At 46.0% G+C, this 21,847-nt stretch overlaps 1 protein-coding gene across 4 annotated transcripts in view; it reads left to right on the plus strand.

Annotated features, from left to right (window-relative positions):
* Window positions 1–21,847, plus strand: part of PAMR1 (peptidase domain containing associated with muscle regeneration 1) — a 164,355-nt gene that overhangs the window by 95,683 nt on the left and 46,825 nt on the right. For 3 of the 4 annotated variants that reach the window (XR_002086060.2, XM_053899834.1, XM_019470114.2), the window contains 2 exons: window positions 8,877–9,053; window positions 14,635–14,763. Coding sequence is in view for 3 of the 4 variants with exons in the window: in XM_019470114.2 (XP_019325659.1) it covers window positions 8,877–9,053; window positions 14,635–14,763 (306 nt within the window). In the remaining variant the exon portion in view is untranslated. The remainder of the gene's footprint in view (window positions 1–8,876; window positions 9,054–14,634; window positions 14,764–21,847) is intronic. The other variant, XM_053899833.1, reaches the window with a different exon arrangement.

Here is a 21,847-nt window from a genome sequence, read left to right on the forward strand (position 1 = left end):
ACCGAGGGTCTCTGGCTGACAGGTTGGTTCTCAAAGGCTTAGGAAGAGACAAGGAGTCCCCGAGGGCCCAGTCAGCATTGCGTAAGCTCGCCTGTCCCCTGACTCACCATCCTGCCTGCCTGGGGTTTGCCTGTCATGGATCCCGATCCCGCAAGCAGGAGGTCTGACCCTGGGGAGTCAGGAAAGGCGTGTGCTGCCCGGACCTCAGCATGGGGAATGCAGATCGCATTTTTTAAAGTTTATTTATTTTTTGAAAGAGAGAGACAGAGCATGAGTGGGGGAGGGGCAGAGAGCGAGGGAAACACAGAATCTGAAGCAGGCTCCAGGTTCTGAGCTGTCAGCACAGAGCCCTACGTGGGGCCTGGACCCACGAGACATGAGATCATGATCTGAGCCACAGTCAGATGCTTAACTGACTGAGCCCCCCAGGCACCCCCGAGTTATGCGTCTTTTTTCCCCCTTCTGGTCTCAGAAGGTTTACGGAATGCAGGACGGTAAAGGCTCAGTAGAAATTTTAGTTACATGTGGTTACACGGGAGGACCTGGAGGTTTCGGGGGACAGAAAGGAGGGCTCTAACATCAAGGAGGAGTGAGCACCTGACAAAAGTGCCTTTCTTTGCCACCTTCTGGGGTGGTCTCCACCAGGGCCTTTCATCTGACAACTGATGTTTCCATCTTGCAAGGAACAGGCTGACCCTTGTTTTCATGGAGAATCCTCTGGGTTTTTTCAGATGGACCTTAACGGCCATCAGTTTCAAGTTATTTCCTTAAAATGTCGTGTTGAGAACACAGTACTTGAAGGCTACGGGGACACAGTCCCCCACCATCCTGTGGAGGTTAGCACCTGCTGTTTGAGGGATTATGGGCTCTCCATCTTGTCAGCAGGAGGGAGAGATCAGAGCTGGACAGCCTTCAAGCAGACTGTCAGGCTGCCGAGGGACCCTGCAAAATAACGATGGTGACAATGACATCAGCCAGCTTTCTTTCATTGATTCATTCATTCGACCTCCATGTATATGAAAGCTGAACTTGGGCCAGCTGGTCAGCATTGTCCTCATTGCCTTGGCATTCCCACTGATAGAGCAGGACTGAGAGCTCGAGTGCCTTCCATTTTCCACAGTGAGTTCTGGAAGAACCAAAGCTGGACCAAAACAATGGACTCTCTACTCTGCTAGGATGGCTTATGCCTCTAAACATGGCAGCTGAGAGGACAGAGCTTATGATACCAAAGTACTTTGCAACTCTCTTGCTTTTATTTGCCCTGATTTAAAAAAGAGGGGAGCAGGGGCACCTGGGTGGCTCAGTTGGTTAAGTGTCAGACTCTTGGTTTTGGCTCAGGTCATGATCTCACAGTTTGTGAGTTCGAGCTCACATGGGAATTGCTGCTGTTAGCCTGTCGCCTGCTTTGGATTCCCTGTCCCACTCTCTCTCTGCCCCTTTAATTAAAAACAAAATTTTTTTTTTAATGTTTATTCATTTTTGAAAGGCAAAGACAGAGCGTGAGGGGGGAGGGGCAGAGAGAGGAAGACACAGAATCTGAAGCAGGCTCCAGGCTCTGAGCTGTCAGCACAGAGCCTGATGTGGGGCTTGAACTCACGAACCGCGAGATCATGACCTGAGCTGAAGTCGGACACTTAACTGACTGAGCCACTCAGGCGCCCCATCTGCCCCTTTAATTTTGATGAAAAAATTAAAAAAGAGGGGAGAGGGCACCTGCACACATGAGATAATTATGCAGCAATTTAAAACCACTTTTGGAGACTCTTAAGTGTCAAGAGAAGGTATCCATGATTGAAGTAAAGAAAAAGAAACAGTGGTTTCTAACCGGAAACGTTATATATGTTACCAGTTTCCAGAAGACTATGTGTACACACATATCAGTATCTGTATGTGTATATATATGTCCGTGGGAATAAGACAACTTGAAGCTTGCTGTTTATCCAGACAGCAACAATATTAAAGATATTCCTCAATATTTTTCATTCCGTTATGATTTTATTGTTGAAGCTTTCATAAGGAATCTTTGATATTAAAATGTGTAGTGTTTCATAAAAAAAAAAAAAAGAGAGAACCGTAAATATTTTACCCAGTGGAAGAGCTCGGCGTGAACAAGTGTGAGTGGCACGCAGAACTCTCGGAGCTTGATTTCGTCATGGACGTGTGTTCTCAGTGCCTTGGTTTATCCCAGGCGAGTTCTTTGTGCTTTATTTGTGCTTCCTTCCTGGGAGGTGCTGCCGGGATAAGGCGCATTTGCAGCTTATATAAGGTTTTGTTCTTAAATGTGGACGGCAGAGTAAAATTTGCTCACCTTCCGTAGCTGCTCATGCTGGGGGCGGTCCTGGCCCGTTGCCCCCTGAGCAGTGGGTTTTTCATCCCCTCCCTAGGCCTCCTGTCCTCCCAGAATTAATTGCCCAGAAAAGCTTTGGCATTTCTCTTTACTTCTTCTCCTACCTAGCTCTTTTCCTCCTTTTCCTCTCTGGTAAAGTGAAGAAGTGAGGCTACATCATTTTAACTTAAAAGAAAAACCTACTTCCCTGGGTGACGTTGAAGATTAAATTGCATGAACAATATAAAAGCACTTTAGGTAAACACATGCTGACATGCTTTAGTATTCACACGTACATCCAGTAACTTCTGCTATTGGAGAGGTTTCTCTCAATCCTACTTTCTGGAACTGGCCTCTAGCACCATATTGAAATTCCCTGAAATCTATACAGCAAAAGCCAAATGACCAATATGCCTTTTCTGCAAATGTAATTCTAAGAAATGGAGGGAGGAAAAGTCCAGGAGATTGCTTTTGTCTGCTTACCTCGTTTTAAAATCTCTTCAGCTGGTCAACTTTAATTATTTCTTACAGAATATTTCACTTATCTATTTATTTCTCACACATATATTTTGAGGGCACCTTCTCGTCTCTGTTAAAGCTGGAGAGAAAGAAGGGTGATGGATTTGCCAGACCAGAGGGAACAGGTCGAGTCACAAAACCATTAAAACCATTGCCTCCTCTGGCACTTACACGGATTTCTGACTTTTTGGTTTTGTTTTGTTTTTTAAGATTTATTTACTTATGTATGTATGTATGTATGTATGTATGTATGTATGTATGTATTTATTTATTTATTGAGTAATTGCTATACCCCAGGTGGGGACTCGAACTCACAACCCCAAGATCAAGAGTCACATGTTTCACTGGCTGATCCAGCCAGGTGCCCCTCTACCTGTGGTTGTATTTAACGTCCTCCCCCCGCCGCCCCCCCCCCCCCCAGCAACCCTGTGATTCCCATAGATTTGGTACTAATGTCCCTTCATGACCATCCATTTGTTCTCAGAGCATCTCAGAGCATCCATTTGTTCTCAGAGTGATCATGTGTCTGTGAGGTCATTTGCCCTTAGTCTCCTCTTCTACAAAACAGTGACTTCTGTAAGGCTGGAAGGGTGTCTGTTTTTCTCTCCATCATATCCCAGCACCCAGCCTCCTACAGGACACAAGCAGACACTTGGTAAATACTTGTGCAATGAAAGAATGAATTTGTCAGTTCACCCGTATTCTTGGCACTGTGTTCAGTGGGGAAACTGAGGGACGGGGTGGTTAAACCTTTATTGATTTATTTTTTCTGAGAAGACGCAGCATGTTAGTTCTGTTAGTATGTTACCGCGGTAACAAATTACCACAGACTTACTAGTAACTTAGAACGGCACACCTTTATTTCTTCCAGTTCTGGCGGTCAGGAGTTTGAAATGAGTTTCCTGAGGCTACAATCGAGGTGTCGGCTGGTCTGCATTCCTTCAGGAGGCTCCAGGGGAGGGTCTGTTCCCGTGCCTTGTCCAGCTTCCAGAAGCTGCCTGTGTTCCTTGGCTCGTTGTCCCTTCCTCCATCTTCAGAGCACGTCAGTCCAGCCTCTGCTTCTGTTGTCACATCTTTCTGAGCATCCTGCCTCCCTCTTACGAGGGTCCTTGCAATGACGCTGGGTCCACCTGGACAATCCAGCATACTCTTCCCATCTCAAGATCCTTAAATTAGTTATATCTACAAAATCCCTTTTGCCTTGTAAGGCAACATTTTCATAGTTTTGGGGGGTTAGGATGTGGACGTCTTTGGGAGGGCCATTATTCTGTTTGCCACCCACAGAATCCTCGAAAAGGAGCAAGTTGGCGGACCTGGCAGACAGAATAGCTTCCCGGGATCATTCCCTTTGGTTAAGATGATACGGCGCCTGGGACGTTGCCTATGAAGTTAATATGATGGGCTTGGGAGGGCAGAGGTGGACTTGCTCATTGAAGTTAAAAGAAATGTCAATGAAGGCATTTTAGGGAATTAATTTCTGGGTAAAAAGGAGGCCAGAATATTCCATGGCTGGGCCAGAGGTGTTGCCTGCTGCTTAGGGGGAAATGGACGTCACTCTCTGTTGGAGTAGAGCCGACCTCACTTGGCCTTCTTAAGTTTAAAGGCTTGTAAAAGTTGCAAATTACTTTTATCCTGCCATTGCCCTCCCAGGAGTTACTCGTGCTTATAAATTCTTAGAAAAGCCTGAAGGATGTAGGGCTTACCCTAAGGTGAACAGAGGGAGGGCTAAGACACGAGCCACACCCCACAGGCATATTTGCTGTTCCCGGGGTTCAGATTGTGCACGGCTGGACAAGGTGGGGGCTGGACCCAAGGCAGGCAGCCTGGACCCACTGTCCCAGGCACTTCTCTACAGATGGAAAGTGCCTTAGTTCCAATAGCAAATTATGGGATGAAGCCAGCTCCCCTGGCTTGTAGCTCCAAGCTGGACCTACTGGATGGAAATACTGGACTATTGAAGAGAGGTAGCTCAGGCGTTAAGGCGGATTCATTCAATAAGCATTTATTGAGCGCCTTTTGTGTGCCAGACCCTTCCCTAGCAGCTGTGAACAAGTTAGATGTGGCTCCTACCAGCTTATGGTCATGTAAGGGATGCAGACAATAGGCAAGTAAATGGAAATGCAGAAAATGAGTATAAGTTGTGGTAAGGGCTAGACAAGGGAACACTTAGTAGAGATTATCATGGGGGGGGTGGAGCTGTGCACTTCCGGGGGAGAAGTCAGTGAGAACCTCTCTGAGCAGGTGTCATTTATCATAAGGCCTAAAAGGGTGAAACAGAGGCAGTGGGAAAAGCAAATGTGAAGGCCCGGAGGTGGACAAGAGCTTGGTGGTTTTGAGAAACTTCTAGAAGGTGGGAGACCATGGCCAAGAAAACGTTTGGAGGGGTAGGGAGTGGTGGGTTCTCAAAGGCCTGTGGGCCATGACGGAGCATTTGGGCTTTGTTCCAAACGCAGTGGGAGCCAACATGAACATTTTAAGTAAGGAACTGGTATGCTATATAGTAAAACCTTAGACTGTGAGTGTTGTGCAAAACAAGCAAGCATTTCTAATAAATTTTAGCTTGAGAAACGAGCCGTGTCTTGCAATATGAGTAGTATGTGATGCCGAATGTCACATGATCACAGCTGAGCCAATGGCTCTTCTGTTTCTTCTCTCGCTGTGGGATGGTGGGCGATCATCTCCCGTGCTTGGATGCTCGGTCTCAGGCCGTGGTGTTTGGCAGAAATCATGGATTTTTCAGAACGTTGGAAGGTGCCCACAGCCGGTACTGGTGTATTTTTTGTCACTTCGAAGCACCCGTGGACAGTCCTTTGCTTTTCCATACAAGAGTAAGCTCAGGAATGCTTTGCCTCTTTCTAGGTCCGGCTGCCTGCAGATAGAGACCCGTTCCTCTGCTGCCTTATTGCCAGCTACATTAAATACGGCGTATGACAAGAGTTTATTAATACTGTACTGTAGTCAACATCGGTTAGTGATAGTGGAAGTCGTCCCACACAACAACCCTCCTTTCTTGTCTCCCTCACACCAGCCGGGAAGGTTTTCAAAGGCAAGTGCAGGTTAATTTGTTTATTTTTCTCCATATCTTGTCCATACTGGACACCTGCAGGTCGCAGCCGTGCTGCATGCCTTTTCATGGCTGAGTAATATTCCACGGTCCGAGTACCATTGTATCCTGCACCACATTTCATTTACTCACTGATCTCCTGATGGACACTTGGGTTGTTTCCCCTTTTGACTCCGAGGAATAATGCTGCAATGAACATTGGCCTACACGCATCTGTTTTGGGTCTCTGTTTTTGATTTTTTGGGAAGATAAGTGGGAGTAGAATCGCTGGGCCTCAGCGATATTTCGATGTTTGCCTTTGAAGGAACCGCCACCCTGGTTTCCACTGCACCCACCTTACCTTCCCACCAGCAGCACACGAGGGTTCCAGTCCCTCCACATCTTTGCCACCTCTTATTATTTTTCTTTTTTGTAGCCACCTGGTACTGTGAGCTGGTATCTCTTCATGGTTTTATTTTGCATTTCCTCAGTGACTTGTGATGTCAACCATCTTCTTATGAGCTTATTGGCCATTTGTTTATCTTCTTTGGAGAAATACGTCTTCATGCTACTTGCCTGTTTGTCTTTCTGAGGTGGCGTCGTAGGAGTTCTTTATGTATTTTTGATACGAAGCCCTTATCAAATCTTTCATTTGCAAATCTTTTCCCCCATTTTGTAGGCTGTCTTTTTACTTTCTTGACATGTCCTTTGTTGCACAAAATTTATTAATTGTGATAAAGCCCCATCTATCTGTTTTTTCTCTGTTGTTCATGTTTAAGGGCCGTATTTAAGGACTCGTTGCCAAATACGATGGAGATTTACCTTTGTGTTTTCTCCTGCTCTTTCTCATTTTTAACCATTATGTTCTCATCTGCATTTTCTTTTATTTAAGTTATTTTTTTAATGTTTATTTATTTTTGAGAGAGAGCGAGCAAGCAGGGGAGGGGCAGAGAGAGGGGGAGACACAGAATCCGAAGCAGGCTTCAGGCACCAAGCTGTCAGCACTGAGCCTGACGTGGGGCTTGAACCCACAAACCGTGAGATCACGACCTGAGCCGAAGTCGGACACTTCACTGACTGAGGCACCCAGGCGCCCCTTGTCTACACTTTAGAAGTCATTCACTTCATCCAGCCAACATCAGAAACATGGGGAGCCGAGTATCTATCCCAGTGTCTGTCCTGGAGGGGCCCGTAAAGTAGTGGGGGAAACTAAACCTCACTAGTGAGTGACATTACAGTAATCTCTACCAATCACTCCCAAATGCCATCGTGAGGACCTTTGCTGGCTGGCCAAAGTTTGTGGGGGGAAAATTAGAAAATTTTTCAAAAAGCTAAATTTATTCCATGTCAGGAACCATCTCTTATTATGCAAGTGGTTCCTTGCTATGATGCTAGAATGTTCTTATGACCTGAGGCTGACAGGAGATGGTGATAGTTTCTCTAGATGGTTCTACCTGGCAGGTTAAGGATGATCAACTCAGCGTCAGGCTTCCAAATTTAGGAGGGGAAAACAGAAAACTAAACTGTGAAATTCGAGAGGTCAGAAGCCACCACAGATCCTAGTGTTGGTTTATGTGGGCCTGCAAAGCATGTTGGGGGATCCTTGCCCAGGGTTTTCAGGGACGACTTCACAGAGAAGCCAGATTCGCTTTCTCCCTCAAATATCTGACCTATTTCTTCTTCAGTCATCGTCTTTGTGCAAAATTTTTAGAAACTGAGAGTGGATGAGAAAAAAGAGCCAATCAAAACTCAGTCTGTTTTTTAGGCTGGGTTCCTCTGGGCAGCCTCCAACCGAGTCCTCTTATAGATTTTACCAGATGGTTTTTCTTTTTCATTTACTTAAGGTATGTTTTAAAAAAGAAAGAAAGACAGAAGTTCTACCCAGAAATACTTCTCTCTCTCTCTCTCTCTCTCTCTCTCTCTCTCTCTCTCTCTCTCATGGGAAAGAACGCTCAGTTGTATTTGGGGACTGAATGAAGTTTTGCCAATGAGTTCACCCTGGTAAAACATTGAAATTCTCCCAGACATACTAATTAAGATACTTTTTGTCTTTTTTGTTGGTGTTAGCTTTGAAGATACGATAAAAATGGCATGCTGCAAAATCGAGGAGCCAAGTTTGGAGGAAATGACATGGTCTCTGCTTGGCAATTAGCCTTGAACTTGAATGGCCTCGTCTAGAGAGTAGTCTCCAAACTTTTTTGATGGCCCAAATGTCTGGGCTATGCTATACAGGTGTTCAGTTGAGTGGTTCCTCCTGGAGTTGTGCAGTGTACAACCTATGTAGCTGTAAGCAGTAGCCGGATGCACCCCAGCAAAAATAGAAATGAGCATAGACACTCAAGAAATGTATACTTGTTTATATTATTTTTGTGTATTCGCACAGATTATATATTGATAAAACATCAGTTCTTAGCTTTTTTTTTTTTCAAGAAATAAAAATGAATAATACTTCTAACACAATTTCATCTGTGCCCCGGTGGATGGTTTTGAACACCCTTCAGGTCAGGCCACCCCACTTTGGAGACACTGGCCTAGGAAGAATCCCCACGGCCTTCTCTATTGTTCAGGCAGGATGATGCATTTATTTTATTTATTTATTTTTTTTAATTTTTTTTAACATTTATTTATTTTTGAGACAGAGAGAGACCGAGCATGAACGGGGGAGGGGCAGAGAGAGAGGGAGACACAGAATCGGAAACAGGCTCCAGGCTCTGAGCCATCAGCCCAGAGCCCGACGCGGGGCTCGAACTCCCGGATCGTGAGATCGTGACCTGAGCCGAAGTCGGACGCTCAACCGACTGAGCCACCCAGGCGCCCCAGGATGATGCCTTTATTTATTTATTTATTTATTTATTTATTTATTTATTTATTTATTTATTTTTGGATGATGCCTTTATAGGGCAAGGTTGCATCGTCCCAGTAGAGCCCTCATGGGTCTTACCCCTTCCTACCAGAACCCCTGTGCTCAGCTGCCGGTTTCCATTTCAGAGTACACGGTCATTAATGAGGCCTGCCCGGGAGCCGAGTGGAATATCATGTGTCGGGAGTGCTGTGAGTACGATCAGATCGAATGCGTCTGCCCTGGAAAGAAGGAGGTAGTGGGCTACACCATCCCTTGCTGCAGGAACGAGGAGAATGAGTGCGACTCCTGCCTCATTCACCCAGGTGAGCATGGAATGCGAGACCTCAGGCTGCCTTCGGCTTTCCTGAGGTCGTGAATGGGAAGAGGCTTAACATCCTGGCCGACAGATACCAGGAGGCTGTGATGCCGCGACCTGAAAAGTGGCATGATTCTGCCCTGTTCTAACTTCAGGCCAGGGAAGTGGAGGAATTAGAACCCTCTTCACCGTTAACATGGGAAAGCTGTGAATTCATCCACTTTTTCGGTCATTTAATGAAAGACTCAGCAGCTCCTATGGACCATAGCAGATACTGGGAATACAATGATGTTTTTTTAAAAAAAGACATATTCCCTGCATTCCCAGAGCTTGTAGCCTGGCGGGGGCGATGGACGAGTAAACAGGCAGCTACAGCACACAGCGTGGGGGGTGCTGTGATGGAGAAGCACCAGGTGCCATGGGAGCGGGGATGGCGACGGAGGGTGGCGGTGGAGCTTACTGGAGGAGGTGATAGGTGTGCCGAAGGTGGAAGCGGCAAACTGAATGGGGTGGAGGGGGTGTGGTAGAGAGCTCAAGCCATAGCCGAGAGCATGTGCTAAGTCCCTGTGGCAAGAGAAAGCATGGGGTTTGGGAATTGCATGTTCCTGGTCTGGCCAAAGGAAGCTGTGTGTGTGTGTGTGTGTGTGTGTGTGTGTGTGTGTGTGTGTGTGTGTGTGGTGTGAGAGAGAGAGAGAGAGAGAGAGAGGTGAGAAACATGAAGAGTGATAAACAGACAAAGAGAAAAGATTCTAAGAGAGCTATCTGAGGGTCCAACCCCCATAGGCTTTGCACGTTGTGCTTTGACTTTAGGCTATATCCTGAAGAAATTTTAGCAACATTGGAGACCTTTGAGTAAAGACGTGAAACACGATTTTCTCTTTGGCTGAGGTATGGAGAAGGATTAGAGGAAGGGCAGGTCAGGAGGAGGGGTGGGGTTGTAACGGAGACCTTAATGAATGCCGAAGCCTTGCAGATGGAGAGAGGTGGTGGGATTTCAGAGCAATGCAAGGGAGTGCAATTGACAACAGTTTGGGATTGGCTGGATGGGGAAGGGAAGGGAAAAGCAGAAGTCAAGGATGATGCTCTGGCTCTGAGCTGGACATTTAGGAGGGGGTCCCAGTAATATAAGAGCATCTGAAGGTGAGACGGGACCTTCCCAGGCCACTGTGTACTTTTCTTTGCCTTCTTCCGAGCCACCGTATCCCCACCACTGAGGGGACAGTGATTGTCGTTTTTCACTGCAGTGCCTGTCTGCCCAGAGGCCCGTGAACACCCTGAGCCTCAGACTGAAGGTGCTTCCAATGTGATTAGCAAGCCACCGAACAAATTCTAGGCGTTTTCCTGTCTGCTCCCTGGCGCGTCTGGCTTTTCCCAGGGGCATCTTACCTTTTCCCTCGTAGGCCAGATCAAAAGGAAGATGTAGAGAGTTTCCAACATGCTTTCCTCGGGCTGAAGACTGAAAGGATGTCAAAAGTGCGTTTGGGGAATTTCTCTCGTTTCTGCTTTTCCCCCTCTTTGACAAACACCCAGAATGACGCACGTAACTACCAGGAAGTTTCTTTTGTGGGAAGCTATAGAAGTGGAAAGAAAATGGGGCTCAAGTAAACAAGTGATATTTCTAAACTGTCTTCCTTCTTAGAAGAGAGCAATGCTGAGTTTGGAAATTCGAGTGACCTCGGTATAGCCTTTGTCCATTTGATCTAGAAAAGAAACCAACTGCCCCAATTTTCTGATGGTTAGTGTGGTTTGGAGAGAAATACTTGAGTAATGCTTTCAGATTTTCTAAGGAAATTTTGGGAATGAAACCAGGGTCTCTCAACCCGGGATCCTTGGTAGTGGTATCAGTCTTTGAACGATTTTCAGTATTTCCAAAAGCCTGGTGGTCACTGTTGGGGTGAGGGTGGGGCTTTGATTTTATAAGTAAGAGAACTTCATAAGTGGTGCTTTGTGCTTCCTGCTACATTGTACAGACGGCAGTCAACACCTGTCTCAGCTGTACCAACCTCTTCCTGTTACGTCACACAAGAGGCACCCGGTGTCGCCCCCTTGAGGAATGCTAGGAATGATCTTTGGACCTAAGCGGTGACCAGCTGGTTGTTCCTGAAAGGGCAGGTTACATAAAGGCTTGTTTTCTTTTTCTCATGTTCAGAATAGTGAGTTGATGCCCTAGCAGTTCCTACTGGTGATCAAAGAACCGTGTGCATGGTGTGTGTCAGTGTGAAATTATGAATTTAGGTGCTTTTACTCATGTGGTTTAATCCATTTCAGTCATGATTCATTTTCATGCATACATCCCCCTATCTCAGGACACTGGGGGGCCCCCCTCCGTGTCCATCTGTGTTCTTCGACATGACCACTCTAGTGTTTGAGATCTTACTTGATTTCAGGCTCTTCTTGTGTATTTTCTGCCCCAGATCTGGAATCAGCCATTCCTCCAAGGAATTCTGGGCTGATGCCATAATCTGGGCTCCAAACATGTTCCTTGTTCCTGGACTGTCCTTGCTGTACAAGGCTATCATTTATTTATTTAAAGTGGATGGGGCTAGGAAATACGTATTTTTAAACAGAGAAAAAAAGGAGTTTATGCTGGTAGTCAAGTTCAAATGTAATATTCCAAGGTGGTTTAATTAACTTTGCTAATTTTATATTTACGTGTCTTTTCTGTCATGGTGAAGACACTGTTTCTTAATGGTATTTACCTAATCATTTATTGCTTTATCTTATAGCATAATATCATTGTACAAAATAGCAATAGCACTATTTTTTTTTTTTTTTTGCGGTAACACCATTAATACTAACAAGGCCACTTATAATCGTATTTATTATTACGGTTTTTATTGACCTTAGGCTACATCCCCCTAAATATAGTCGTTCTTTCGTCTGTGGTGTTACACCACGTACTTGATATATAGGCAGGTTTTTTGTTTCCATCTGTGTTCTGTATTTGACAACAATATACACATTCGTATATACATTTATATATCTTTCCCCTGGCACAAAAGACAGCCTACGATAAATACCGCTAACTACCTTGCTTTTTGTTTTCCTCTTAACAATATATGCTGGAGATCACTCACTGACCGGATGGATAAAGCCATTTTTTTTCCATTTCTTTTTACGGTTGCATGTAACTGCATTGTGTGGACTCCTATAGTTTACGAGTATTTGGGTTGTTTCCAGCCTTTTGCTATTATAAATAATACTACAGCGAAGAGCCTTAGACATACATCACTTAGTATTTTGCAGTGTTATTTGGGGTAGGTTCCTGGAAGAGAGGTTGCTGAGTCAAAGAGAGGTGCCTATGTCATGTTGCCGGCCTTTGTATCGTCCCCCGTGCACTTGGCATTCTCAGCAGCCGGGTATGAGGGTGCTGTTTTCCCAAAGCCTTGCGACACAAATCGTTGTGGATTTTTGCCAGTCTCAAAGGTGAGAGATGGGATCGCAGCACAGTTTTAGAATCTCTATTCTTTTCCTCATTATGGTAGACAACCATCTCCTCTGGTGGCAGTGGTTACAGGCAGGTCCACACCCAGGTACATGGTGGTGGGGATGTCAGTAGTGATGTCCCACGGTGTCCCGCAGCACTCGGGCCCTCCCTGGATCGAGTGTGCCGTGTATTTTCGTGTGGCTTGAGGCTAGGTAGCTCTGAACTCAGTCCTCTGGCTTTTCTGGCAATGCTGTGAGCTACTTAGTGTCTTTGCGTCATAGCCTTGCTCATCTTGATCACCTGGCTGTTTTTTGTGGCTTGCACCCAAAGGCCTTGAAGTTACTGTGCCCAGAGAGAGAGTTGGCGGGGTAGTTAGGGGCAGACTCGGAGTCCGTTTGCCTCCTCAGTGGCAGAGTGGATAGGGAACCAATGCGGGGAAAGTGCCACATGGGTGAAGATGGCCTTTGGAAAGCACGGTGACTCCCCTGGGACCCGGTTGTGGGCCACATGACCCACTGGGATTTGATGAATCATATCAGCAGCTCTTCTTCTCTGGTGGGAGGAAGCAGTAGGACAGGGAAGCCGCATCAGGGTGGTGTGCAAAGAGAGGACTGCAAGTGCACACTACGGGCGGATGAAAACCCAGTTTCAGCCCAGATCACAGAGGTGTGCTATCAGCTCAAGGAAACGCTGGTCGTCTCAAATGGTTGAGAAACCTGGATTAGCAGTTCATCTCTCCATCCACCCACCCATCCCTCCGTCCATCCGTCCATCGCGTCCACTTATTCATTCATTCAAATAGTACTTATTGAACACCTGCTATGTTCCAGCTATCACATTAAGTGCTGGGAATATATTGTTGAACAAGATGCAGTTCCTGACGTCAGCCTGTCGTAGGCAAACAGACAAGCAGTTACACATTGAGCAGGTTATGTGCAGGGGTAGGAGAAGCCACGTGCAGGTATGAGTGCAGAGTAAGAATTATAGTTCATATTTGGGGGGTAGGTACTATGTGCCGAGTCCTTTATATGTATGTGTTCATTTAATTTTTAAAATAACCCTTAGGGGCAGGTACAGTTTTTACCCCCTGTTTTACAGATGATAACATGAGGGCACGGAGAGCTTCAGCAGTTTGCTCAGGGAAACACAGCCGGAGAACTTAGCTCTCCATTTTGATAAGTGGGATCGAATTATCTCTATCTTTCATCACTGCCCCCCTCCCCTAAGGAGACTGTGTTTTAAAAATGACCCTTAACTGGGAACTGCTCAACCTTCTGCTGTGGCCTGCTGGTGGGGGCAGTGCGACACGTTCTGGGGTGAGCCCCTTATTAGGCGTTAAGGTTGTTTCCCCGGCATACTTGGGTTATGGAAGTATATGGTATAGAAGACTATTTAACAGAACAGGAAGATACTATCTATTATTAACTGAAAAAGTAAGTTACAAAAACAGAATGTACAGTCTATGGCACAAGCTTAATTTTAAGAAAATGTGTTTTTGTATATACACAGAGAGGGTGTGTTACCAACCGTTGTTCCTGGGTGATGGACCGTTAGGTGTCTTTAATTTAATTCTCTTTGCCTGTCTGAATTTTCTAAATATTCCACAATATGGACATAATACTTTTAGAAAGAGAAATAAATATGCTACATTGATAGATTCTAGCTTTTACTAGAAGTAGGTTTATGTTACTTCAAAACGTCAGCCACTAACTCGGAAGATGGTTCAGACCACCCCCACCCCCTTGGACTCCTCGCTGTGGATTCTGGTGACTCTGGCATTTTCCTAGGAATGAGTATCTTTTCCCAAGGGCTCAGGCACCTTTCTAGGCCCAGAGGCCTTCATCTGAGATGGGGCCCTGAGAAGTTACGATGTCTCTCTCCTGCTGTCCATTAGAGACCGTAAGTGCTTTTTTTTTTTTTTTAATTTTTTAAACATTTATTCATTTTTGAGAGAGAGAGAGGGAGACAGAGTGCAAGCGGGGGAGGGGCAGAGAGAGAGGGAGGCACAGAATCTGAAGCGGACTCCAGGCTCTGAGCTGTTGGCGCAGAGCCCGACGCGGGGCTCGAACTCACGAACTGTGAGATCGTGACCTGAGCCACCCAGGCGCCCCAGAACCCATAAGTGCCTAATCTAACATCCTTCTGCTGGGGAATTTTCCAGGCTGTACCATCTTTGAAAACTGCAAGGCCTGCCGGAACGGCTCGTGGGGGGGCACGCTGGACGACTTCTACGTGAAGGGCATCTACTGCGCAGAGTGCCGGGCGGGCTGGTACGGAGGAGACTGCATGCGTGAGTAGACCCCGACGCGGCCCCCTCCCTGTGCATGCTGTGTTCACGTGGCAGCTTGCAACACACTAAGGTTTGTCTTGTTGGAATCTGAGTTCTGGAAAGCTGCGGCCAGAGGGCTTTCTAGGTAAGACTATAACAAAAAAAAACAAAGGCGTGTTTCCATCTGCTGGGTGTGGATGGTGGACATCTGTTTAGAATTGGCGACCAGGGGTTTATATCTGCTCTTAAATCTTCTCCTTTCTCCTAAATGAAGCCAAGACATTCTGCACCCAGCACGCCTCGTGTCTGTTAACACAGAAGCAGTTGTGTGTTAGCCGTGGTCAGCAACCGGTGAATGAGGCTTCAACCATGCTGAGTTCTGTAGTGCATTTTAAATATCAAGTTCTATTGGTGAATTTCTTGAATCCTGAGTTAAATTCCTGGCACCCACACCAAATTGTCGGCATGCCGCTTCTCCCAGGAAAGGGATTCTTTCTGGGTTTGACTTCGTCTCTAAGAATTACTTAATCTTTATTAGGGTTCCCCTCTGAGTTTCAATAAGCCCTTGAAAACGGAGTGGAAATCTAACCTCTCAGTTTAAAACTCCCCTCCGCAGTGCCCTGACAGTGACTGTCCCTCTGAGAGTCTGGAGCCACAGACTGTTATCTTGTTAAGCCTCTGTTACATGCTCCCTATTTGTGTTTTGTTTTTAGAGGTTTATTTTTGAGAGAGAGGGAACCAGAGTGTGAGTGGGGGAGGGGCAGAGAGAGAGGGAGACACAGAATCTGAAGCAGGCTCCAGGCTCTGAGCTGTCAGGGGCTCAACTCACAAACTGCAAGATCATGACCTGAACTGAAGTCGGACGCCCAACCGACTGAGCCACCCGGGCGCCCCGACATGCTCCCTATTTGAGTCAGAAACAGGATGAGTTGACAGTCCGAGCGAATTTACTCTTATGAATGATAGTCCCAGTTTGCAGAGATGAGTATAGAGTATTGTTGATTTTTTTGCCTGACCCCACCTGCAGCAAAATGCCATGAGTTTCGAGAGTCTAAGGCAAAGGATTCGCTGTGTGGTCTGCAGCTGAGGGACTCCGCTCTATCTGGAGAAGAATTGGTGTATTAGGATTTTCGGATGAACCTGGATGTTAAATTATCCAGAATACAGATAAATTTATTTTATGTATTTATTTTTAAATGTTTTTTTAATTTATTTTGAGAGAGAGAGAGAGAGAGCATGAGCAGGGGAGGGGCAAAGAGAGAGGGAGACACAGAATCCGAAGCAGGTTCCAGGCTCCGAGCTGTCAGGACAGAGCCCGACTCGGGGCTCGAACTCACAAACCGTGAGATCATGACCTAAGCCGGAGTTGGACACTCAACCGACTGAGCCACCCAGGCGCCCTCAATAAAAGTTCAAGAAAGAAGAGATATAATGTACATGGTTAGATTTCACATTGACCTTTGGGGTAATGAGATAACTGTGGGGTTTTCTCCCCTTTGGATATGGGAAGTTGCTCTTTTTCTTTGTGAGTGAACAGAGAAGTGGTATGAGATGGGGTGGAGCCGTCTGCCAGAGTCGGCTCACATACGACCTTAGAGGCAGGGAAAGTAGGTAAAGAGTTTAGATGTTTTTATATTTTATTTTATTTTATTTTATTTTATTTTATTTTATTTTTATTTTTAATTTTATTTCATTTTAGTTATTTTATTTAAAAACTTTTTTAATGTGTATTTATTTGTGAGAGAGGCAGAGACAGGATGCAAGTGGGTTAGGGGCAGAGAGAGAGGGAGACACAGAATCTGAAGCAGGCTCCAGGCTCCGAGCCATCAGCACAGAGCCTGACGCGGGGCTCGAGCTCACGAGCTGTGAGATCATGGCCTGAGCTGAAGTGGGTCGCTCAACTGACTGAGCCACCCAGGCACCCCTTTAACTTGATTTTATTTTAGACAGTACACCCAAGTGGGGGAAAGGAGCAGAGGGAGAGAGAGAGAATCTTAAGCAGGCTCCACACTCAGTGTGGAGCTTGACATGGTACTTAGTCCCACCATCTTGGAATCATGACCTGAGGTGAATCAAGAGTTGGATGCTCAACTGACTGAGTCGCCCAGGTGCCCCAAGAGTTTAGATGTTATCGTAAGAGCAATGGGAAGCCAAGAAAAATCTGTGAACTAGGTATGGCTAAGTGCTCTGAGAACATAGATAAAAGAACAATTAATCCCAGGGAGTCAGGGACAGGGGAGGTAATGGTTGAGCTATGCCTTTGTTCACCTGTGGGTAAAACAGGAAGGTGCCTAGGTCTGTGTGATTCTAGACCCCTTGTTCTTTTTTTTTTATTTTAATTTTTTTAATGTTTATTTATTTTTGAGAGAGAGAAAGAGACAGAGCGTGAGTAGGAGAGGGGCAGAGGGAGGGAGACACAGGATCTGAAGCAGGCTCCAGGCTCTGAGCTGTCAGCACAGAGCCCGTTGTGGGGCTTGAACCCTTGAACTAAGAGATCATGACCTGACCCGAAGTCGGATGCTTAACTGACTGAGCCACGCAGGTGCCCCTAGGCCCCTTTTTCTTTCTTTTCTTTTTTAAGTTTATTTATTTTAGAGAGAGAAAGAGAGAGAGAGAGATTGAGCACGAGTGGGGGAGGGACAGAGAGAGAGACAGAGACAGAGAGAGAGATAATCCCAAGCAGGCTCTGCACTGTCAGCTTACAGCCTGATGCCGGGCTCGATCTCTCAAACCGTGAGATCATGACCTGAGCTGAAATCAAGAGTTGGACGCTTAACCGACTGAACCCCCCAAGTGCCCCTAGACCCCTCATCCTTAAGCACAGTGCCATCCTACCTCTGCTGGCAAGGCCCCATCGGACAGCTCTGTTTCTGCTGAGAAGTGGGAAGTGAAATCCTGCCGACAGCAGAGTGCACGTGAGTCTGTGACTGGGCAGGACCGAAGGTTTGGGACAGCGGCAGGAGGACTAAGGAAAGGCACCAGCTCGTGGCAAAGTAAAGCTTGTCCAAGCAGACTAAGGACCCCGCTATAGCTGGATCCCCTGTGTAGGTGGTACAGTCCACACGGTTGGGCAGTGCTCGGGCAGCAGGGCAGCAGAGGGGAATAAAACCAGTCATCTGGCGGGTCCACGAGTTGGCTAAGACATGATGGTAGAGATTGGGGACCACATGAAACCGGAAAGAGGCTGGAGAAAGGGCAGTGACCAGAGGTGTCAGTGAGGTGGAAAAGCAGGTGCAGTGGCAATAGAGTAGTGGAACGTGTAGGAGGGAGGGGTACTGTGATCATAGAGCAGAATTTCCAAGTGGAAGCTTCCAGGAGTAGTGGTGATAAGGTGTTCATGTATATTAGTCATTGTGTGTGTGTGTGTGTGTGTGTGTGTGTGTGTGTGTGTGTAACAAACCATCTCAAAAGCACAAATGTTTATTTTCCTTTGTCATGCGTCTGTGGGATGGCTGAGGTTCAACTGATTTCAGCGGGGTTGGCCTGGGTTGCGCTCTGGCTTCAGGGCTCAGCCCCAAAGGAGCAGCAGCTACTTGGGACGTACTCTGCTCAGGGTGGGTTGCAAAAACACTAGAGGCCGCGCCAAACACACAGGCACGTTTAAGGCCTCTGCTCCCATCACATCCACTAACTTCCCCAAAAAAGTCACACGGCCAAGCCCCCGATCAGTCAAGTAGGGAAGTGTATACCATCCCAAGGAGGAGGGGGTACAATTATTTCCTAAATGGTTCTCCAGTCCCTCCGTATAAATAAGTGAGTTGTTTAGGGACAGGACAGGGAAAGAGAAGAATATTTGGATACAGGAGAGTGCTAAAGCAAGTAGTAATAAGACAGAAGGAGAGCAAAGAAATCCTGTGCGTGAGCCTTTCCAAATAACACCTATTGGTTGAGTCTTGGCTTTAGCCTCAGTATAAAAGTTGGCTGTATATGGAATCTGACTGGTTGGATAGTGAGAGTGCCCATGTTTAGGATCAAGGGTTTCTTGAGGATAGCAGATAACAGGGCAACTGGTCATGAACCCTAGGAAAGAGAGCGGAGAGCATCATTCGTTAATCTACCCATCCATTCAAAAAAGATTTCTTTTTAATGTTTATTTATTTTTGAGAGAGAGAGAGAGAGAGAGAGAGAGAGAGCGTGAGCAGAGCAGAGCAGAGAAGGGACAGAGAGAGAGGGAGACACGGAATCGGAAGCAGGCTCCAGGCTCTGAGCTGTCAGCCCAGAGCCCAACGCAGGGCTTGAACTCATAAAACCCGAGATCATAAGCTGAGTCGAAGTTGGATGCTCAACCGACTGAGCCACCCAGGCACCCCCCAAAATATTTCTTTAAAAAAAATTTTTTTATTACATTTATTTATTTTTGAAAGAGCGAGACAGAGCGTGAGCAGGGGAGGGGCAGAGAGAGAAGGAGACACAGAATCCAAAGCAGGCCCCAGGCTCTGAGCAAGCATTCAGCACAGAGCCTGACGCAGGGCTCAGACCCACGAACCATGAGATCATGACCTGAGCCGAAGTCAGACACTCAACTGACTGAGCCACCCAGGTGCCCCCTAAAAATATTTCTTAAATAGATGCTCCTAGGTCCTGGACATACAATGGCAAGACAGATATGGTCCCTGTAATTTTGGATCTTGCAATATAGAGAGGAGAGACCAAAAAAAAAAAAAAAAATTGGAATGTGGTCAGCGCTATGAAACAAACAGAATAATGGCCAGATTCCTATCTCATTCTGTGTTGGTTCGGTTATGCTTGTTCAATTTCATTATGCTTGTTCTGAAAGCCTCTTTTCGCACATTGTATGTTGTTTGATCACAGTCATAAGCATTTATGAAGCATTTCTTATGGGTCGGTCACCAGGGAGAACAATGAGCCCTCAATGAGTTTACAATCCAATTTACGGAAACAGGGCTTGACTGTGAGAAGACTAGGTTCTTATCACCTGCACCTCATACTGGCATAAAATAAATGTGAAGGGAATTCAAAGGAGGAAGTAATTCATTTCGCTGTTTGCTGAGCGCTTGCCTACTGCTGGGCACTATGCTGCCTGCCTGTATAAAGAAGGAGCTGAACGCTTGGTGCCCTGTTCCTGGCTGGAGCAATGCAAGCATTTACCCAGTAGATGGCACCCAAGTGATCCTTTCAGGTTGTTTAATTCAGAAGGAGGGCTTCCTGCTGAGTAAGATCTGTGGAGCCCTGGCATTTTTTCCTGAGTGCCATATAGAACCTTGGAAGGAGAAGAGACGGGCAAATGCCACAAAGGATCAGAATATTTTATATTTCAATTATAGAGCATTCAGTATTGAGCAGATGCTATAGCACCTTTATTTGCTCACTGTCCTTGGCAATATTCTTAATAATCAGTATGACAGTCTTAAAACCCGTTAGGTGATTGATTCAGTCATAACAATTGACAGATTATATTAACCAAGTTCATAGGAGAAGGGCCTGAGGTCAGTGAGCCCAGGAGAGGACTTTCTTCACATCCTCTTGCCTAAGGAAGATTGGTTTAGTAAGCTCAGAGTATTCCAGGCTTCAGAAAGGAGCTGATTCTTTCTTCCTTCCTCCAACTTTTTATTTTGAAAAATTTTATATTCACGGAGAGCTGAAAGAATAGTACGTTCATATGCCCTTCACCTGGATCCACCAATGATCATTTTCTCGCATCTGACTTTCTCTTTTACAGCACTATGAACGCATGAATTTAAATTTTTTCCATATTTTGCAATGTTATCATCATTTTTCTTTCTGATGCTCAAACTGTCCCAGAATTGACCAGTGAAGACCTTTCAAGCCAACTCTATAGCATTATTCTCTAGGCACTTCCTTGCTTTCCTTCTGCCCGCCCCTCAACAAGATGTTTCAAGTTCACCTCGATTGTTTATGTCCAAGTCCTGGCGCCAGCCATTTCTCCATGAATCCTGGTTCCTTTTGTAGGGAGTGGTTATTATGAACTGTGAGCTGGACGGTGGCTAAAAAGGCACTGATATCTCAAGTCAACATTAAGGCTTCCTCCCAAGGCTTCATAAACTGGAAAGTTGACTTCTTAAGTGGAACCACTTCATTGTACTTCAGAGTGGAATTTGTTTGTTTGTTTAATTTACTTACTTTTATTTTGTTTCAATTTTTTTAATATTTATTTTTGAGAGAGAGAGTCAGAGTATGAGTGGGGAGGGACAGAGAGGGAGAATCAGAAGCACGGAGCCCTACACGGGGCTCGCACTCATGAACTACGAGATCATGACCTGAGCCCAAGTCAGATGCTTAACTGACTGAGCCACCCAGGTGCCCCAGCGTGGAGCTTATTTAACGTGGCCCTCAGGCTGAGTTCTTTAGCCACCGAATGAGATGGGCAATGAGAGGGCAGAAGAGCCACCCAGGATGCCATACCTTCAGCTCACATTGCAGTGACCCAGACTTTCAGGCTATGGAGAATCTAGGGGATGGAAGGTTAGGAAGTCAACCCAGATGAGAGAGGATTTATGAGGAGAGATTATGGACCCTTAATGCATTTTATCTTCTTAGCCATATTTTGGATAGAACAGAGGAACTGGCCACGAGCCATGCCTAAAAACATGGGCTAGAATATGAGACAGGAGGACGATTTGTGTAGCCTTGTTCTTGAGCCATAATGTGGAATGATCCAGAGCAAATTTTGAGAGAGACAGCGCGAGCAAGAAGGCTCACAAATCTATGTGCTACTGATATATGGAGCTGTCTTCCTAGGGAACCATAGAATCACCAGGGAGGAGTCCCTGAAAACTGCCTCATCTTGTTCTGGACGTATGTGTCCTGAAACTTCCAGGAAAGGAAAGATGCCCGTGTGGATCCAAACTGGGAACTGTATTCTGTGGTGGTTACCAACTGGGCTTGGAACTAGTAGGACCTGGATTTGAATCTCTCCTCCCTCTGTGACTTGGGGCAAAGTTACTCAATCTTTGTAAATCTGTTTCCTCATTTACAAAATGGGATAATAATAGTGGGCCCTTTGTGGATTTTTGTGAGGGAGGGTTAAATGAAGCACTATCTGTAAATCCCTTAATATGGAGCCTGATTCATAGTAAATGCTCAATAAATGGTCGTTGCCATTCTTATCATTTCTAAGCAAGAG

The sequence above is a fragment of the Panthera pardus genome, unplaced genomic scaffold (assembly GCF_024362965.1).
Source record: "Panthera pardus isolate Hobbes unplaced genomic scaffold, ASM2436296v1 HiC_scaffold_12, whole genome shotgun sequence".
Taxonomy (NCBI): Eukaryota; Metazoa; Chordata; class Mammalia; order Carnivora; family Felidae; genus Panthera; species Panthera pardus.